Source organism: Mercurialis annua, linkage group LG6 (genome assembly GCF_937616625.2).
Source record: "Mercurialis annua linkage group LG6, ddMerAnnu1.2, whole genome shotgun sequence".
Taxonomy (NCBI): Eukaryota; Viridiplantae; Streptophyta; class Magnoliopsida; order Malpighiales; family Euphorbiaceae; genus Mercurialis; species Mercurialis annua.
In genome coordinates, this window is record NC_065575.1 from 31875271 (window position 1) to 31896161 (window position 20891).

Sequence of the window (20891 nt, forward strand, 5' to 3'; positions counted from 1 at the left end):
TTCAGCTTTTGATATCCTTCTACTATCACCGCTATTTAAAGGACTCTCGCCGGTGGTGTTCGATACAAATATTCAAATTAATTACTTTACTATGGGTAATCATAATACAACAAATAACCTTCACAATGTCATCCCCCAACAAAAGCCCCTTAAACACCCAACACAATCCTTCCACCGGTGCATTCGACAGACCTCTCGAACGACCAGAAATTCAACATCACCAGCTGATACCACCGCTCACAACACGACTATTCAGCCCATCCCAAGAATCATCCACACTCAAAGTTTAATAGCTAGATGGAACAGAATTCCACCCCTTCTCTGAGAACAGATCCAGCAAATATTGCTCCTAAGAGGGAACACAGGCTAACCCAGTCTCAGAAACCCTATTCTTAAGGAAATACTGCAACTACGGATGAGGGAACAAATGAACCGGAGATGAGACAAGCTACACATAAAACAAATCACACTGATCAGGGTAAGGAATGAGAGAAAGGAAAGCATATCACTGGAGGAGTAAAAAGCTCATATGCTGAGGTTGTCCGGCAAAGACATACCTTAAGAGGAGAAAGCAACAAAACCAACAACAGATGGACACTAGCCCACAAAATAATCAACCCAAATGAAAATGAGGAGAGGAGGGCAGCTCTGCCAAATCCAAATAGAAGGACATATGGAGCAGTGGCAGATTATCCACCGCACCACGCATATGAGAATTTCAGAGCCAACTTTGGCGCTGAAAAGAAAACCACTAGCTGGGGAAAAATGCAACAATCTATCCTTAACTGCCAAAATCATTTGCAAGAGGCGTTATAGTGTGCTAGGGCTGAGTAACATGTTTAGAGAAAACATTAGGCTAAGGGGAGATATAATGGTGGCTAGATATGGGGATAAAACGTATACCATAAGATTAACAAGCCATGCTGATTACAGTTTCATTCTAGATGAACACCCATGGCTAATTGATAACCAACTAATTGTGGTGCAAGAGTGGTCAGCTAACACTCCATGGAGAGAATCAACTTTGACCACTCTCTTTTGGATCCAGGCTCGAGGGCTCCCCCCCTAATCAGTTGACCATCAAAAATGGCGTTGCGATTAGAAATCTATTCATATGAATTGTGGATGTGGATTTTGATCCCAACGCCCCTTTGTGGAGGCAATATTTCTTACGAGTGAGAGTGGAGATCAATATGGATTTTCCTCTTTTGCCTGGATTCTTCAACTCTTACGCAGGAAGTAGATCTGAATGGATGTCATTCCATTATGAAAAAATGCCCGACCTCTGCTTTTACTATGGAATAACAGGGCATTCCAAGAACATTTGTAGACGCTGGATAGAAGACAAAGAAGCTGGGATACCATTTATTGGGTACTTCCCTTATAGCCTAAGGATGAGAGCTACTCCACTTTTACACAATCCAGCCAGCCATGCGTAGGAAGTTGCGAGATACCACCAACAAACACTATCTCAAGCAGCAATCAGAACTGAAACAGAGGAAAGGGAGGAATACAATCCTAGGGAGACATCTTAGAAAGAATCGGTGTTGAACACAGTTGGGTTTCTTAATAGTCAAGCTGACTCTGGTTTAAGGAATATTGTCCTCTTCATTCTTATGGATAAACAGGGGCAAGTTTTATCTGATGCTGAATTTTTTGTTGCTCTAAATTATCCTATGTTTGCTAACTCTGAGTTGCCTAATGTTCCCAATATTATGATATCAGATCCTGTTCCACAAGTGGTGGATAATGTCTTCGAAAACCAGAGTGACCCATAAATGAATGAGCAAAGGAATGCTAACTTACCTCCAAGACTTTTTCAGGTTTTGAATCCTCTGTGCAAGCAAAATATGGGGACCTAAATAAAGGGTCTATTTTGTCCATTGATGAGCAAGTTCAGTTAGGAGTAGATTTGATCAACGCTACGGCTAATGTGGATGCCCAAGAGCCTTATCATCTTAACATGGAGGAGCAAGAGGAAATTCGTAGCATATTAACTGAAGTCAATGCTTTACAGACTCTGACGACAATAATGATGGTGATCAACCTGAAGTTGATCAAAGAACCCCAAGAACAAACTAGAGGACACAGTCTTCAAATCAAGGCTGGAAGCGCAAAGCTAGGAGTGTTAACTGGGCTAATGAAGACACCGACCTGATGATTCACCATAAAAAACCAACCAAAGATGGGAAACATAAAACACTAGAAGCTGGTTTTGACCTTAATGTCACCGACTACCAATAGAGGCGATTCGTGAGGATAGAGGAGGGTGACATTGTAATCATTAATGAAGATGATACGAGTGATAAGACCGAGAACAACAACCATGATCCGGAGGAGGAGATTATACTGAAGGTCAAGGAGGTTGGCCCTAAGAGGCCTCCACCAGCCGAATGAGGGTCCTCTCTTGGAATTTTCAAGGTCTAGGGAGTACCTTGGAAACCCAACATTTGCACCATAGATGCAAAGTAAACTCTCCAGATGTGGTTTTCCTAATGGAAACAAAGAATAAAGCATCCCAAGTGCTCAATGCTACAAAAAAAGATAGGATTACCGCATTATTTTTTGGTGGAACCAACTAGTACAGCTGGGGGGTTAGCAGTCTTATGGGGTTTACAATGAAAACTCACTATACAATACCATGGTTCTTATTTTGTAGTATGTGCCATAGAGGTGCCTGAAAAGACTTCTTTTGATTTAGTCTTTTGTTATTTAAGTTCAGTTGTAACTCTTAGGAGATCTCGACTTAGAGAACTAGTAGAGCTGAAACCCTTGCTTGATGGAGCTTTTTTATTTTGTGGGGACTTCAATGAGATTTCAAGCCCTAATGAAAAGGAAGGGGGCATTCCATACTTACCTCGTAATCATACTCAGTTTCACAGCTTCATATATGAGCTTCATCTGATGGAATTGAAATTCGTAGGCTCTCCTTTTACGTGGTGTAATAGACGAAATTATCCCCATACAGTTATGGCCCGACTAGATAGAATGCTTGCTTCTAATGATTGGCTTCAGCTCTTTCCATCTTCCATGGTAGAACACCTATCAGATGTTGGCTCAGATCATAGACCTTTACTGTTACACCTTATTAGACCCAATACTTAGAAACCTGCTAGATTTTTCTTTGACAAGCGTGGAACATGAAGAGGTAACCAATGTAATTATGCAGGGTTGAAAAATTGATATTCTGGGTTCCTCCATGTTCAAAATACATTTCAAATTGAAACTGCTTAGACAAGAACTTATCAAGTGGAGACAAAGGAGTAAGACAAACTCGAGAACCATAATTAATCAGCTCAACTCTTTGCTAGACTAGGCAAAGAACAAACCAACGGAGTTCATTGATTAGGAATCAGTTAGGGACATGGAGAAGCAACTCAGCAGGGAAAACATTGAAGAAGAACAATATTGGGCACAAAAATAAAGGCAGGATTGGCTCAGAAGTGGAGATAAAAATACCAAGTTTTTCCATGCCAAGACAAAGAAGAGACAGAGAATGAATGCCATTAATGGCATCCGGGACTCAACTGGCTCCTGGTGTACTAATCCAAAGGAGATTAATACTACAATCTTCTCTTTTTCAGGGACCGTTTAACTTCAAGAAACCCAACGGGAATTGCAAATGCCTTTGCAGGCTTGGATATGAAAGTTACAGATCACATGAATAATGATATGACTAAAACTGTTACTCCTGAAGAAGTGGCACATGCACTTTTTTCCATTCACCCATCGAAAGCCCCAAAAGTATTTGGTTTCACTGGTTTCTTTTATCACAACTACTCGTACATTATAGGAGAGGAAATCACAAAATTAGTCATTGAATTCTTCAACAGATGCAGATTCTTAAAGAGTTTAAATCATACAGTTATAACTCTAATCCCCAAAGAACAAGTTCCCACCTCAGTCAAGGATTTTAGACCAATCAATCTCTGCTCGGTGTACTACAAAATAATATCCAAAATTCTAACAACAAGGCTCCAAAAGGTATTACCTCTAATTATGGATGGGTCTCAAAATGCATTAATTCAATTCGCTCTATATCCGATAATATCTCCGTTAACTAAAAACAAAAAACTCGGGTACAAACTCGTTTCTAGCCCTGAAATTGGATATCAACAAAACTTACGACAGAGTCGAATGGGAATATTTGAATCAAATTTTACAGACCTGGGGTTTTGATGAAAGGGTTATAGGCTGGATTTTGGAGTGTATCACTTCTATATCTTATTCGATTCTCATCAAAGGAGAACCTAAGGATTTCTTCCAACCATCAAGAGGACTCAGACAAGGAGAACCATTATCACTTCTGATTTTTGTCCTATGTGCAGAAGGGTTATCACACCTGATTAAGAGAGAAATTTCCAACCAGCAGTTAACAGGTATTAGACTCAATCATTTTTCCCATCTATTAGTCATTTGTTCTTTGCGGATGACTCCATGATTTTTGCAAAGATTAACTCAAATACTTCAGAGGCTATAAGGAGAATTATGGATTCTTATGGCACTTGTAGTGGTCAGATCATAAACTTGGAAAAATCTTCGGTGTGTTTTAGTCGAAATACCGGTTCCTTAGTGCAGCAGAACATTTTGAGCAATCTGAAGCTATATCTTATAAAAGCGGAAGATAAATATTTAGGGCTCTCAACACAGATTCAACGCTCCAAAAATATAACCTTTGCAGGTCTGCTGACAACACTTCAAAATAAGCATAGTGGTTGGAAAGAGCAATTCTTATCCCAAGGGGAAAAGGAAATCCTGATTAAAGCTGTATTGATGGCCATCACAGTATATGCTATGATGTGCTTTTTTCTACCCAAGTCACTTTGTTCCCGTATCAATAGCTGAATAGCTCAGTTCTGGTGGGGACAACATGGGGGAGACAGAAGGATGGCTTGGATTGCATGGTCAAAAATATGCAAGAGTAAATGGTCAGGGGGACTTGGAATAAGAGATTTGGGAGCTTTCAACACTGATTTGCTTGCAAAGCAATGTTGGCAAATCCTTTCTAATCCAAACTCTGCTCTATTCCTTGTCCTAAAAAAGAAGATAATTTTGCAATTCATCCTTCTTAGAAGCCACGAGAGGATCTAACCCCTCTTGGGGATGGCAGAGCATTCTCAAGGGTATTGGAGTACTAATGCAATGGCAATGTAATAGTGGAACCCATAATAATATCCTAAATGATCCCTGGCTTCCAAGAGATGATGATTTCTACCTAAAACCACATCCTAATCTAAATGCGCAGGTGATGACATAGAAGGTAAGTGACCTAATAGACTATGCAGAGAATTATTGGAGGGATAACAAGGTTAGGTCCTTATTCAGAAGGGAAGATGCAAAAGTTATTTTGTTCATCCCTATTCCTCACTGTCTAGCGACGGATAGTTTGATATGGCACCATACACGAGATGGCAACTTTTCAGTTAAATATGGATACTATATAGCATTAAAGGACAACCGGAGCCTAGATCATCCAATTTCTGAGGGTCCCAACCTAAATAAGCAAGAGTGGCAACTGCTATGGAAATTAAACATACCTAACAAAATCCGAGTTATTATCTGGAAAGCTTTCCACAAAGGGATTATTGTGGAAAAGGCGTTGAATCAGCGATTAAATAGTAACCTTTTTTGCCCTCACTGCTCAGAGGAAGAATCCATTTTCTGTATTTTTTGGGTGTCAGTTTGTGCAGCGTGTGTGGTTTCAGTCAGAGTTAGCACTTATTACAGGTGCAATCCTAGAGGAGCCTCTAGAAACAATATGAAAAAATATTTGTAAGAGTCTAGCTACACTCCCAAACGCATCCATTCCCTGTTTGTATTCGCCCTTTGGGGAATCTGGAAAGCAAGGAACTCAAAAAATTTCAAACAAGTTCCTTGGACTATAGATAAGACAATCATGTTTGACGGGCAAACCAGGAAAGAATTCATGGATACGTAGGAGATGAATCTTCATAAGATTAGAACAACAGAGACATCTTTAGAAATCAAAAGAGAACATCCAGCTCAAATTATGGCCATCTGGCAAATTTGATTTCTGTGTGTTGTGATGGAGGAGTAAATCAAGACCTCAAAGTTAACTCGGTGGCAGGACTAGCACGATCTACCTCCGGAGAGATTATGGGCAAATTTGCTAAATCCTATATAGAGGTATTTGGGACCCTGGGGTATTAGAATTTTTAGCCCTTAGGGATGCTGTTTTGTAGGCAAAAAGACATGCATGGCGAAATGTGATTTTTGCTGGAGATGTCATTTAAGTGACCAACTCGATTAATTTAGTCAAATATCTGTTGGCTTTTTGTTGGGAACTCTGCCAAAACATATGGCTAAATTTAACCTCCTTCAAAAATTACCAAATCAGATGGATCAAAAGAAACAACAACAAAGAAGCTCAGTTGTTTGTTCAATTAGAAAAAGCGAAATTTCATCGATCTAGTGTCTTTTCTCCTAGTTTCTTTCCTTAGAAGCTATCTTGGAAAACAAAAATTGGCTTTTTCTTAAAGTTTATCTTTTAAGTAAACTTTGCAAATTGATTATAAGGTTGATATTAATATTGAATCAAATGTGTTATGAAATCGTCATTTTTAAATGCATGGTATTATAATTTGATAACATTTCTTTTAGTGTTAGATTTGAGCTGCTCAAGAAAAGTCAAACCTTTGCTTTACTAATCGATAGAAACCATTTAAAATAGGGTTAATGTCATAAAAACTCACCAAATTTACATGTTTTCTCATTTTAATCACGAATAAATTTTCTCATTTTCATGCACGAACTATCACTTTTTCTCAAATTCATACATGGTGCTGAGGTGTCACGGTTCCATTGGTGTAATTCACTGAAGTGGAGATCATTTTATACCAATGAATGAGTGACACCTCAGCACCGTGCATGAATTTGAGAAAAAGTGGTAGTGCGTGCATGAAAATGAGAAAATTTAAATGTGTGATTGAAATGAGAAAACGTGTAATGATTGTGATTTTTTTTGACATTAATCCTTAAAAAATGTATCAACTTAAGATTGTAGAAATTAATTGGATCTGGAATTCCGATCTCTGGATGTACTTGGAATGGACTTCTCACTGGCAACTTGATATCAATATATTCTAAGATCAAAACTACTTTAAAATTCACAAAGTCTAACGAATCAAATATATAATTATACATGACCAATGTCAAGACATGAGCACAGTGGCGGACACATTCTGTTTATTTTATTTTATTTTCATCTCTTTCACATTGATTTGAACGTCATTATAGACATCCAAAAGTTTTTTACGATATTCATTTGATATTTGTTTTCTTTAAGACTTAATCCTCCCCTAGAAACTAATCATCCGAATAATCAATGATTTATAATAGCTAAATTTTTTTAAAAATATTAATTATAATAAATTTATATATTTTGAATAAAAACTATAATAATAACTCAATGAGAAGCAAAGCACAAAAACATTTTAAAATAGGACAAATTTTATAACCCGGTTTAAAATAAAAGGAAACAATGATCAATAAATATTAAAAATTAGCTTCACATATATGATTTAGACTAATTAATATTTTTAGAAGTTGGTTAATTTAAAATAATCAATAAATCCCTAAGACACATGTGAGTTTGTAAAACGCTCTCTTAATTTAAGCGAGGTCGAGACTGTATTCAGGTATGCAACCGTTTAAAATTTATAATTAGAGCTTGCCACCCGTAAGAAACCTACACAGTTCAAATGAGATTCATTTCCAAACACCTATGTACTAAAAAAATGACCCCGTTTTTGATCACACGGTTTCGCTATTAATTTCAACATTTTTTTTATTTTATGATAATTACATTCGAACAATAAATAAAATAATAAAAAATAAAGTAACATTTTATATTTATAACTTTTTTGTGTTTGATTAGACTATTTTTAGAGAACATAAGTTTTTGTAATAGTATATAAATATTTGTTATTTTTTTATAATAATTATTAGAGTTCATCAATAAAGGCAGATTTAGGAAGAGTTTATGATAGACAACTGTTCAATTTATTATTTAGATTTTTTTTAAAAAAATAAATATAGAATTTAATATTATAATTTTTTCGCTTTAATTGTTTTAATATTATCTATTGAAAAATTTATCTATTTTCAATTTCATCTATCTTGCAATTTTTTAATATTTATTTTATAAAACAATTCTCAATTTACCATTGTTCATAACCTATCACGACGACCATATACATACAGAAGACAAGCTGCTCATGTAGATCATACACCCATTGATGCTAAATCCATGAAAGCTTAGTTTAGTTCAGCAGGTGTGATACTCCGTAAGTTTTAATTATTAAAATAAATTATGTAAGATGATTTGGATAATCGAGATTATAAAAAATATTATTTAAATTTGAATTGAGAATTTAACTATCCTGTGGAGTTAATTAAAATTATTGGATCATAAAAAATAAATTTTAAAATTTTTAGTTAAAAAAGTGAGTTTAAGCGGAACTGGCAATAAATATAAAAAAACTAAAATAATATAAATTAAAAGTCTCTGAATAATAATTTTGAGATTATTATATGCAATATAATATTTGAAATTGATTGGCAATATTTTGTCGAAAAATGAGTCAATTTTATAATTAGCTTCAGTAGAATGTTTAAAACTCAGGGTTAAAGTACTAAAAAGTCCCTAAATAAAGGCCCTTTTGTATAAAGAAATCAAACAAACCCCTCTCTTCTCCTTAAGCTCACGTTCTTTGCTTCAATGGCGAGAAAGAAACCTATGAAAAAGGTTAGTGTGACTAATGGCTCAGTTCAAGCGACAGATTCTGATAATGCGGTGATCAATCATGAAGGTACTGATGTAGATTCTGGAATTGTTGAAGTTTTAGGTGCTGAAAGTATTGCGAAAGCCTAATTTGGAGAAATCTGGTGATAATCTGGATTTGAATCCAGAAGTTGTGGCTAATAATCCAATTGAGGAGAATAATGTGAGCGTCCAGATTGAGGAGACTCCAAAAACATGGAGAGCTCTCTTTCCTGAGAATCGATTAAGGAGTACTTCTGGCGAACTTAAATTTGTTCCTCCTGCTGTGAAAGATGGGAATAGATTTGTTAGTTTCAATACGGATGAAACGGTTAAGGAAGAATCCAAGTGGAAGAATGTAATTGTAGGGTGTGTGTTGGGCATATTTCCAAAGTATGAGAGAATTGTTTCATTTGTGAAGAACGGATGGGGTAAAAATGGATTGAGGAATGTGGTAAGGATTAATGCTTCTATGTTTCTATTTGAATTTGATACTGAAGAGGATTGTAAGAATGTGATTGGCTCTGGTCCATACACTTTTGATCAGAGACCCCTTATGCTGAGGAAATGGCACCCTAGGATGTCTATGGATCCTAATGAGATTAAAACTGTTCCTGTATGGATTCAGTTACCTGGTCTTCCCTGGGAATTCTGGTCTCCTGGGATTTTGAGTAAAATTGGCAGTTTCTGTGGTACACCTCTTTTTTGGATCAGTGCACTGTGCATAGAACTAGACTGGCGTATGCCAGAATGCTTGTGGAAATGGAAGTGTTTGGGGAGTTTCCTGAGTCTGTTAGTCTACAGGATGAGAATGGGATTAGCTATAAGCAGAGGATTGTATACGAATGGAAGCCATTGTTTTGTGATATTTGCAAGAAATTGGGGCATTCAAAGAATTATTGTAGAATGAATAAAGATGTTATGGTACTGGGAAAACAAAAAAGCAGAATGAAACAAGGAAGGTGTTACAGGATGCTATAATGGAGGAAATTGTTACTGAGTGTATAACTGAGGAGGTTCATGTTGAACAGACTGTGAAAAAGAGCAGCATTGCAGTAGAGGAGGTAATTTCAAACCCTTTTACTCCATTACAGAATTTAGATCAGAATGTTATGCATAAGGTTGGATCAAAAAGTAGTGCAAAGGTTATTGGAGTTATTGGTGAAGGCGGGGGGAGACCTGCCAAACCTTTCAACATTACATGATAGTGTGCTGGAACATTAGAGGGATAAATAATGCCCTCAAACAATCAGAGATCATTTCTTTGATTGCTTCTTGCAGGTTGAATTTAATTTGTTTAGTAGAAACTAGAGTCAATAAAACTCAGTTTGATAGTGTTTGGTTTAAGATGAAAGCTAAACTAAATAGCTGGGATATTGTGCATAACTACAGTTGTTCTAGCATGGGGAGAATTTGGATTCTCTATAATAAAAATGTTGTCTCTGTTAGTTGTCTTATTTCTAATAACTAGTTTGTTCATTGCAAAGTGGATATGGAAGGGAACAGTTTCTGTATGACAGTGGTCTATGGATCTTATATTGCTGAGGATAGAAGGGATCTTTGGAAGCATATAAGTATGATAAGTAATCAAATGTGTGAGAGTTGGTTGGTTTTAGGGGATTTTAATGCAGTTATGAATGACAGTAACAGATTAGGAGGGAATAGAGTTGATGATCAAGCAGCTGATGAGTTTAAAGCTTGTGTAAATAGTGCAAATCTGCTAGAGTTGAAGAATGTTGGTAGTAGCTTTACTTGGACTAATAACCAGATGGGAGTGAATAGAATTTGGAGGAAGTTAGATTGGGTGTTTGTTAATGACTTATGGCTTAATCAATGGACTGGCTCCTTCTATGAAATTAGAAGTCCAGGGATATCAGATCATTCTCCTTTAATGGTTAACATTCTAAATAGGAGAGGGGACAGAAAAGTTGTTTTCAGATTCTTTAATGTCTGGTGTGAACACCATTCTTTTTTGAAAATTGTTGAGGAAGGATGGAAGATAAGGGTCACTGGCTGTCAAATGTATAAAGTCTATTAGAAGCTTAAGCATCTGAAGAGTGAGCTGAGAAAATTAAACAAGCAAGAGTTTCATGAAATTTCAGTATAAGTTAAGCAAATCAGGGGTATGCTTGAGAGACTCCAAGAGGACTTGATTAAAGATCCTTTTAATGAAGTTTTACAAGAAGAAGAAAGAGGTATTGCTAAGCATTTTCAGAAGTTATTGGCATGGGAAGAGAATATTCTGAGACAAAAGTCAAGAGCCTTATGGATTAAACTTGGTGATCACAACACTAAATTTTTCCACAGGAGTTTGAAGCAAAGACAGAACAGAATGAGAATAGTCAATCTGAAAATGAGTGATGGTTCCTTCTGTAGTGATCTTGAGAGTATCAAGACTGAAATTGTGAGGCATTATGAATCTTCAATTGGTTCTATATCCACAAGACACAGTGTTAATCCAACTGTCTTCTCATAAGGTTATATTCTGTCTGATGATGACAAGAATGTTCTTGATAGTGATTTTACTGCCATGGAAATAAAAGAAGCCATTTTCTCTATTAAAGATGACAAAGCACTAGGGCCTGATGGTTATAGTAGTGTTTTTTTCAAGAAGTCTTGGGGTATAATAGGGGATGATGTTAAAGCAATCTCTGACTTTTTGAGAACTGGGCATATGCTGAGACAAGTCAACTCTACAACTATCTCTTTGATTCCTAAAATTGCAGCTCCTGAGTCTATCAATGACTAAAGGCCTATCTCGTGTTGTAATGTGATCTACAAGGGTATCTCTAAGGTACTGACAAAGAGGCTTAGCAGAATTATTAGTAAGATAGTTAATCCCTGTCAATCTGCATTTGTTCCAGGGAGGAGTATTGCTAATAATATTCTCCTAGCTCATGAGATAGTTAGGAATTATCACAGGGGAAAAAGGAACTCATGTGCAATCAAAGTGGATCTTCAGAAAGCATATGATTCAGTTGCTTGGGATTTTATTGAAGAAACCATGATTAGGTATAGATTTCCTCAAAGATCCATCAAACTGGTTATGACCTGTGTAAGAACAGCCATGTTCTCCATAATGATTAATGGTGAAACTTCAGGATACTTTCCAGGAGGGAAAGGGCTTAGACAAGGGGACCCAATTTCCCCCTTGCTTTTTGTTCTGTGCATGGAGTTCTTCACTAGGAATATGATAAGGAACACCAAAGAGGGGTCTGGGTTTCAATATCATAAAAGATGCAAATCCCTTATGTTATCTCACCTCATCTTTGCAGATGATCTCTTCATATTCTGCAATGGTGACATTGGGTCTATAAATATCATTAAAAAGTCTATTAATGAGTTCACCATAAGTTCCGGTCTTACCCCAAACCAACAGAAGAGCTCCATCTACTTCAATGGTCCTTCTGGTAGTTTAAAGAATGATATTCTATCCAACTTAGGGTTTCAAGAAGGTATACTTCCCATAAAGTATTTGGGACTCCCTCTAATCACTTCAAGACTCTCTAAAGTCCATTGTCAAAGCTTAATAGATAGAATCACCAGCAGAATTGCTTCTTGGACTTCCAAAAGCCTTTCTTATTGTAATACCCCGTATGTCTGACGTTGCCAAAGTAAGCAACGTGCCTAAATTTAAACAGTTAAAGCGGCCAGAAAAGGAATTATCGAAAAATAATTAAATAAAAGAAGACCCGATTAGGTCGATATTGAGATTTTAATAAGAAAATCTCAATATTAAAATTCCATAAAGAAAATGGGATTATACTCAAAAAGGAAAATATGAAAAGATGGATAAAGTGCACTTAAACTCGAAAATTGGAAAATAAGGCTTTAATTCCCGGAAAATAGAAATTTAATGTTATTGACGGGAATTAGTATTTATAAAAATAATATTGATAAATTGATTATCGATAAGTATTAAAATGAGAATTGGACGAAAAAGTTGGAAAAAGTACATTTTAGCTCAAAATGGAATTTGAGCGTTTTTAGCCGAAAATTGCTAAAATAAACTATTGGAAATAGAAATATGAGATATTAAGGTGATATTATTTATTTGGATATGAATAATATAAAATTTATCGTGTTCGAACGATTAAGCGATCGACGGACTAAATTGGACGAAAGAAAAGTTAGAAATTAGAGGTTGAGGAGGTGGCAAACTGAAGGACTAAAAGAGACTTTTGCCTCACCTATTTAAGCCACTTGCATATGAGTTTAAACTCAGAAAACACCATATTCTCAGCCAAGAAATAGATCAAATTCGTCATCTTCATCAAGTCCATGGAAGAAAGTTTCAAAGTATGATATCTTCTTCATTTGAGGTCCGATTGAGGCGATTCTTGCGGCCACGGAACGGGGACGGAAATCTATACACATCTACACCTATAAATCAAGGTGAGGAGATCAGATTTTCATTAGGGTTTATGGATATAATTTCGGGTTTGATTGATTAATTAGGGGTTTTGTATAATTGATGTTCATAGGTTATTGTGAGCTTGTGTTAAGGAGTTTGATGGTGATTCTTGGAGCTAGGACCATTTGGTTTGATGAACAATCAAGGTGAGCCTTCAAAACTGAAATTAGCTATGTTTGTTGATGAAGCTTGATGATGATTCGGTTTTGTATTCGGCAAAGATATAATATTCAAGTGTTGAGAATCATGTTGTTATGCTTGATTATTGATTGAATTTTTAACATGACTATGGCCTTAAGATTTCAGCTATGGTTAAGGTTAGGGGTATAAGAGTTAAAATGATAAGTACATGATTTGATTAAGAATCATTAGGGCTGAATTAGAGTTGAAATTGATTGAGTAACGTTGAATGGAAATTTGGATGGAAAATAATGGTAGTATTCGGCCTAGGTAAGAAATCAATGTTCAAATGAGTTTAAGTCGATGATAATGGAATAAATAGAGGCTGAAGTAAATGGTATAATGTTGCGTATATAGACTTTTAATCGACCAAAACATTAAAGAGATAACTTGAGAATTTGACGATGTTGCTGGAATTTTTGCGCTGCAAAACAGCCATGTTGCAAGGGCAATATCTCAAGCTATATAGCTCCAAATTAAGTTCCGTTTGTTGGTACGGAAACTTAAGGATGTCGTTTATAAATGTCTAAGTTTAAGTTTCTGCTAGTTTGGCCTCTAAATGGCTCAAATAATTCAGAACATTATGTTGCGTATAGCAGCTCTGCAATTTGGACAGCCCCAAGTTATTAACTTTAGAGCCAAATTCCGACACCTTCGGGTGCTAATTTCAGTCCGAGACCTAAATGAAAGTTATAGGCGACGTTCTGAATTTTAAGAATGTCAATTTTGTTTTGGGGTCGGACTGTTTTAAGTAAACGGTTTCAATAGCCGAAGTTGGCTAGAAACCTAGTTTTGGATTAATTAATTATAGTTAGATTGTAATTAATTCGAGTTACTATCGAATTTGTGTAGACTTGACGAGGCGACTACAAATGGAACCCGGAATTTACAGAACGCGACATCGCTTAGTTAGTATCAGAGATTATGGATAGCAAGCGGTGATTATATTTTACTCACTCTTATTATCGTATAAAAAATTATTTTATATATACTATATATTATTATTATTAAATGCATCGCATTAGTTATTTGAGTTGAATTGTTTGATTTGGATTGTTGGTATATGATTGAATTATATTCAATTTGTTTGTTTATGGAGTGAACTACATTGTATTGGATTGACTTGTTTGATATATGAATTGTATTACTTTGCTTATGACTTGTCAATTATTTGCCAATGTGAGTTTCTATATGATCCGAAGAAACGAGCTACCTATTGGGCGTCAATAGGCCGTGTGATCACCGGTGTTTATGAAAGTCTAGATATTCGTACATAGATACGTTGATATGAGCTCATTAAATGTTGATCATATTTATGATTATGAAATGGAATATGTTTGGGTATCGAAAAGGAGGATTATAATTGTGGCAGATACGAGGTAACTCGGTTGAACTATCTCGGGACCCGTATCTGGTGGGTAACTCGGTCGAACTATCTCGGGACCCACAATTTGGGATTAAGTAGTGGCATGATGTAACTCGGTTGAACTATCTCGGGACTATGCCACGTGGTAGCGGGTAACTCGGTCGAACTATCTCGGGACCCGGCCACTCTGACGATATGATTCGAATATGATTCGGATTAGGAGAGGTTAAGGAGTTTAAGATTAAGGTTTCGATCGGATCAAATACTTGTCTTAAGTGAATTGTTTGCAATTGCTGTGATTGTATATGTTGGAATGGTTTGAAAATGTGATTGTATATATATGTTTTAAAAAATATTTTAAGTGCGATGCTTATTTTGATAATATGGTAAGTAAAGTATAACTCACTCAGCTTAATAGCTGACCCCCAAATAGTGTGTTTTTCAGGTGCCTAGATTCTAGACGTGGCTAGAAGTCCGTCTTTGACCGGAAGTCCCTTTGGCTATGTACAATCCCGACTTCCGTAGATGCTGCAGTAGTATGATGTCTGACCAGTGTCGTGGCCTATTACAGCAGTGAAATTTTATATGGTTTATAGTTAATGTCTGTTGTGTATATGAGGTCTGGCTACAATAGTTATCACGGAGGTAAATTCCCGTGATGTAATTTTGACATAGTGGTTTATGCCGGGTTAATACGTTTATGATACGGAAACGATAAGTCCGAGCACGTTGTATGGTTTTACCACTGTATATAAATGTATCTTTGTTTAAATGTTGTGTTTGTAAAGTCATTGTATGATTGTTTATTGCGAAAAAGTCTTAGAATTTCAGGCTTGCTACGGGTTTCGGAACTATAATTCCCATTCCCTAGCGCCGGTCGCGGCCCTCGATTTTGGGTCGTGACAAAGGTGGTATCAGAGCAGTTGGTCCAGTTACCACTGCCAGTCTGTGAAAAGTGTCTGTTGGACCCTAAGTACCTAGGAACTACTGCAGCGTACAGAGTCGAGCCTTATTGATTATATGTGTCTGATTGAATTTGCTTGATGTTATAGGCCGTCTATTGCCGAGTGGAACGCGTGTGTGTGAGATTGCTTAAGTGATGAAGTGAATGTGATATGCTTAGATAATTAGTCAAGCTTTAAGTTAGATGGTGCATATCATATATTAAATTATTGGATATTGTGGAAAAATGGTTTGGACAGTATCACATGATTAAGTATTGTTCTTGTTCAGCATATCTGAGGAAAATGGAGCTCAGCTACATGTTGTGTTAGAAGAGGAGGAAGCGCCTCCTATTTATAAAATGGATTTCATGTAGATACTGACAGACTATCAAAGATATGTCAGGATGAATGTATATTAGACATTAAAGGATCCTTTGTAACTCAAGGTATAACTATTTTCCCGAAAATGGAAGTTAGTAAGGACAGTGAGAAAGACCCATCCGAAGAGGAAGCACTATGAGAGATTAACTGTGGGTACATCAGGGGTTTAGGACCCGACTTTGCTAAGACTATACGACGATGTACCTGAGTATTTTGGATCACTGTCTGCTAGAGCTCGTCGGATAGTCAGCGACCATGAGTGGAATGGCGATTCCATTTCACCTTTCTTCTTTTGACGTGAGAGACCAACATTTCTTTTTCATAGGAATCTGTTCCTAGTATTTGGCATAACCCTGCAATTTTGCACAGAGGTAGAGGCAATGCTAGATGCGCTAGAGGACACAGATATGGCATTGTGACCCGAGAAAGGGGTGAGTCCAGTCAGACACCCCCAAATACGAAATGATTTTTATGCCTATGTGCCAAATGTGTTTATGTGATTAAAATGTATGTATTATTTTGTTTATTATGTGATCGATTGATATGGCATGCATTAATAGAATTGTGTATTGTTAGGATAATGCCTATAGAGATAGATTGAGAAACCCGCGCATATAGGCTTTATCCTAAACATAGTTACTTATACGATACTTAAAATTAAGAATGCATAAAATACATAACATACATAATATATACGGCGTGAAACGTAATCCCCTATATTACGTTTCTATTACCACAAGGATAGTAAACGATATCTGAGAAAGTATACTATGAAAGATTGACACGTAAGCCTAAGGGCTAGGGGTGTGCAAAAACCGACCGAAACCGAATTTTCGAACCGAACCGAACCGATTTTGAAAATTCGGTTCGGTTTTTTATGCAAAAATTCGGTTTCGGTTTTGAGTAGGGAAAATTTTGGTTATTTCGGTTCGGTTCGGTTTTGGGTCAAAACCGTCCGAAATAACCGAATTTCCGATTTAATAAAACGACGTCGTTTTATTAGTTATTAAAACAACGTCGTTTGCTGGAAACCCCTTACAAAACTAACTAGCCATTTCACTTCAGGCCCAACCCAACAAAAAATGACCTAATGCTATTGCAGTAACCCTAATTTGACATATCTTTTCTCTTCCTAATTTTTCTGCCGCTCTCACTCTCACAGTTTCTCTATCTTCGATTCTTTTCTCCTCTTAGTCTATGTCACATAATCTCTCAAACCCTCTCCATTAAACACTAAATTAACAATGCTGGACAAATGATGATGAAGAACGATCCATTTTTTTGTCAAAATTTGACAAAAATAACGATCCCATCTCCTTACTCTAAATCGTTTATTTCTTATTAAAGTTTGGGACTCAAAACAATATTCAAGGTATTATTTTCTATCTAATCTATACATTTTCTGTTTTTGTAAAATCCTAACTGATTTTAACATTTTTTGATTTTGTTTAAATTTGACCTAATTTCATTTTTGTTTATTCCAGGTTCATTTTGATTCCAGATTTCTCTAATTTTCACTCAAAAGGTTAGTTGTTATTTTTAACCCTAACTTCTCTAATTATTGTTTATAGTATAATAATTGTTGATTATACTTATATGAGTCTAGGTTTATTTTTTTTGTTTATATCGTAATGGAAAGATCAATTATTGATTCTGTATTTAGCTTTTAAACTTTAATGTGGTCTCAATTGAGTGAGATTCGGAGCTTAATGCTTTGATTTGTAGGAATTGAAATGATAATTTGATAGCTGCAACTAAGTCATTTATGTATCAATTTATTATGAGACTTGTTAATGTGAGTTAAAATTAGCTAGCTGCCATGTTCTAAAACTATTGATTTTCTGTTTCAATTTATATTTGTCAAAGTGAGTTAAATTTTTTGTTTCTATTTTTATTTTTAATGAGTGAATTATTCTGTTTTGTGTTATGTAGATGTCGAATACCGTTGAAACTGCAGCAACGGGCAGTAATGCAGCAGTTGATGTGTCAAATTCACAGCCTTCTGTAACCAGCCAAGAAGCTTCAAACAGGAAAAGAAAAGCAATGGACACAAGATCTGTTGTTTGGGATCATTTCGAAAAAATTAAAGATGAAAGCGGCACGGTCATATCAACTAAGTGTAATTACTGTGTTAAGGAATTTGCTTGTCATTCTAAAAGAAATGGCACCTCATCTTTAAAGAATCATATACTTAGTTGCATGAAAAATCCTCATAGGCAACAAACTAGGCAAGCATTGTTGAATTTACAGCCAATGGTTAATAATGGAGATGGTGTTAATGATAAGTTAGGAACACTAAGTGCATGGAAATTTGATCAAGATGCTATTAGAGATGCACTTGCATATATGGTTATATTAGATGAATTGCCTTTTAAGTTTGTGGAAGGGGAGGGTTTTAGAAAGTTTATGTCTTGTGCATGTCCTAAATTCAAAATTCCATCCAGATGGACGGTGACACGGGACTGTTTTCAATTATATCTAGCTGAGAGACTTCAATTGAAAAATTTCATGAAAAATAATTGTCAAAGAATTAGCCTTACCACTGACACTTGGACTTCAATTCAAAGAATCAATTATATGTGCATTACTGCTCACTTCATTGATAACAATTGGATATTGCATAAGAAAATTCTAAGCTTTGTTCCAATTTTTTCACACAAAGGTGATGCAATAGGAAAGGCAATTGAGACGTGTTTGTTAGAGTGGGGAATAACAAACATTTTTTCAATAACCGTTGATAATGCAAGCTCCAATGACGTAGCTATTTCTTATTTGAAAAAAAGAATAATAAATTGGGGTAAGCACTTGGCTGATTGCAAGTACCTCCATATGAGGTGCATTGCACACATCATCAATCTTGTGGTTACAGAGGGTTTAAAAGATGTCAATCCTTCGGTGAAAAAAGTGAGAGATGCCGTGAGATACATTAGGAGTTCCCCGGCTAGAATTAAAAAATTTAAAGAATGTGCTGAGTTTGAGGGAGTAGAGTGTCAAAATTCATTATGCTTAGATGTGGTAACTAGGTGGAATTCTACCTATTTGATGCTAAAAACAGCCATACAATTTCAAAAGGCATTTGATAATTATGATGAACAAGAGTCAAATTTTAAGAGAGACTTGGGGGATGATGGGGTTCCGGGTTCACTAGATTGGAGGTGTGCTTCAACAATGACATCATTATTGGAGCATTTCTATAATGTGACATTGCGTATTTCGGGCTCATTATATGTTACTTCAAATACCTTTTTTAGTGAAATTAGTGATTTGTCTTGTATTTTGAATGAATGGAAGGAGTGTGCTGAATCTGAAATTAGACAATTGGGGAACTCAATGAAAATGAAATTTGATAAATATTGGGGGGATCCGGAAAAAATGAACAAGCTTATCTTCTTTGCCGCTGTTTTAGACCCTAGGGAGAAATTTGAATATATGGAGTATTCATTTTGTTTGATGTATGGTAGACTCAATGGTGCAACTTTATTTTTCAATGTCAAAAATGAACTCTACAGGCTCTTCAATGAATATAAGAATATGTATTCTAATATGACACATGAGGGCAGCCTTTTAACTTCTTCTGGAATTGTAGAGTCAAATAGAAAACCCATATCGATTTTGAAAGCAAAATATAAGAAAGAGAGGTTAGAGAGTGGCTCTTTTACAAATAAGAAAAATGAACTTGATATTTATCTCGATGAGGTTATTTTAGAAGATGTGGAAGAGTTGGATATATTGAAGTGGTGGAAGTTGAATTCCGAAAGGTTTCCTATTTTGGCAAGAATGGCACAAGATATCTTGGCTGTACCAATATCCACGGTTGCTTCGGAATCTACTTTTAGTACGGGTGGAAGAATACTTGACGCGTTTAGGAGTTCTTTAACTCCTAAAATTGTGGAAGCGTTAATTTGTGGGCAAAATTGGCTTCGAAAATCAAAAGATCCATTTAGTGTTGAAGAACTCCTCCATGAAATTGAAAATATTGAAAAAGGTGTGTATTGTATTTTTTTTATATTTTTATTCGTTTATCTAATTAGAATATTTTCATTTAAATGATGTTCATTGTTACTAGATTTGCCGAAGGTGGGGACTACTACTAGGCCAGCATGTTCTTCAACTAACAATTAGGCGTTTCTATGTTTTGTAGTCGGAAAGAAGGTAATTTGCTAATTTTAATATTCTGTGTTTTTAATTTTTTTAACTGTTTTCTATATATATTTAGCTGCATTGTTGGCAGTGTTCACTAGCTATTTATTTTCTACTTTCCAAGTATTCAATTGCTATTTTGCTGATATTTTGTTGCTATTTTTTTTGATATGTAGCTCTGTTTTGTGGAGTGTTTGCTTCTGTTTGTGGGCTGGAGTATCAACTAGTTAGCTGCTGTTTTGCAGTTTTAATTGCTTCTCTATGTGGAGAGCTGCTGTTTTGTGGAATTTGCGACAATTATTTTCAAGTCTTAGCCGTTTGAAGACCTTTTGCGGATGTTATTTGATTTTAACTTCAGGACTTTATGCTTTTGAATTTAATTTGTAATTTAAAACAGGTTACATTATTTTATGTTTGTAGTTAAAACTTGTTGAAGGTTGGTTTTATGTTTGTGTTGTTATTTAAACAGGTTGAGTACATGTTGTATGTTTAAGCAATTTTAATTGTTTTAGCCTTTTAGGTATGGTGAATGTGCAAGTAATTTGAATTTAAATTTGCTTTTAAACCTGTTTTTTCATAAGTTAAAACCGAAATTTTCGAACCGAACCGAACCGAAATTTTCGGTTCGGTTCGGATCGGTTTACTGCAAATTTCGGTTCGGGTTCGGTTTTTCTAAACAAAAAT

General features: G+C 35.7%; 2 protein-coding genes across 2 annotated transcripts; both read left to right on the forward strand.

Moving 5' to 3' along the window:
- Positions 1-3140: 3140 nt before the first annotated feature.
- LOC126687756 (uncharacterized) lies at positions 3141-4845 on the forward strand. The gene is made up of 5 exons (XM_050382314.1): positions 3141-3148; positions 3427-3537; positions 3585-3984; positions 4166-4379; positions 4472-4845. Exons 1-5 carry the CDS (start codon positions 3141-3143, stop codon positions 4843-4845), a joined length of 1107 nt encoding a protein of 368 aa, XP_050238271.1.
- Positions 4846-17220: 12375 nt separating this feature from the next.
- On the forward strand, positions 17221-20686 carry LOC126685922 (zinc finger BED domain-containing protein RICESLEEPER 2-like). The gene is made up of 5 exons (XM_056106099.1): positions 17221-17439; positions 17552-17592; positions 18000-20052; positions 20134-20219; positions 20453-20686. The coding sequence occupies exons 3-4, from the start codon at positions 18000-18002 to the stop codon at positions 20187-20189; spliced, it is 2109 nt and encodes a 702-aa protein (XP_055962074.1). The 5' UTR covers positions 17221-17439; positions 17552-17592; the 3' UTR covers positions 20190-20219; positions 20453-20686.
- The last annotated feature ends 205 nt before the right edge of the window (positions 20687-20891 follow it).

Excerpts from the sequence above, each read along its gene's own strand:
- LOC126687756 (XM_050382314.1), top strand. Across the intron at positions 3,985-4,165 it reads TAACAACAAGGCTCCAAAAG|ACCTGGGGTTTTGATGAAAG; the intron begins GTATTACCTCTA and ends CAAATTTTACAG. Across the intron at positions 4,380-4,471 it reads TTCCAACCAGCAGTTAACAG|AGGCTATAAGGAGAATTATG; the intron begins GTATTAGACTCA and ends CAAATACTTCAG.
- LOC126685922 (XM_056106099.1), top strand. The coding sequence starts at position 18,000 with ATGTCGAATACCGTTGAAACTGCAGCAACGGGCAGTAATGCAGCAGTT. Across the intron at positions 20,053-20,133 it reads AATTGAAAATATTGAAAAAG|ATTTGCCGAAGGTGGGGACT; the intron begins GTGTGTATTGTA and ends CATTGTTACTAG.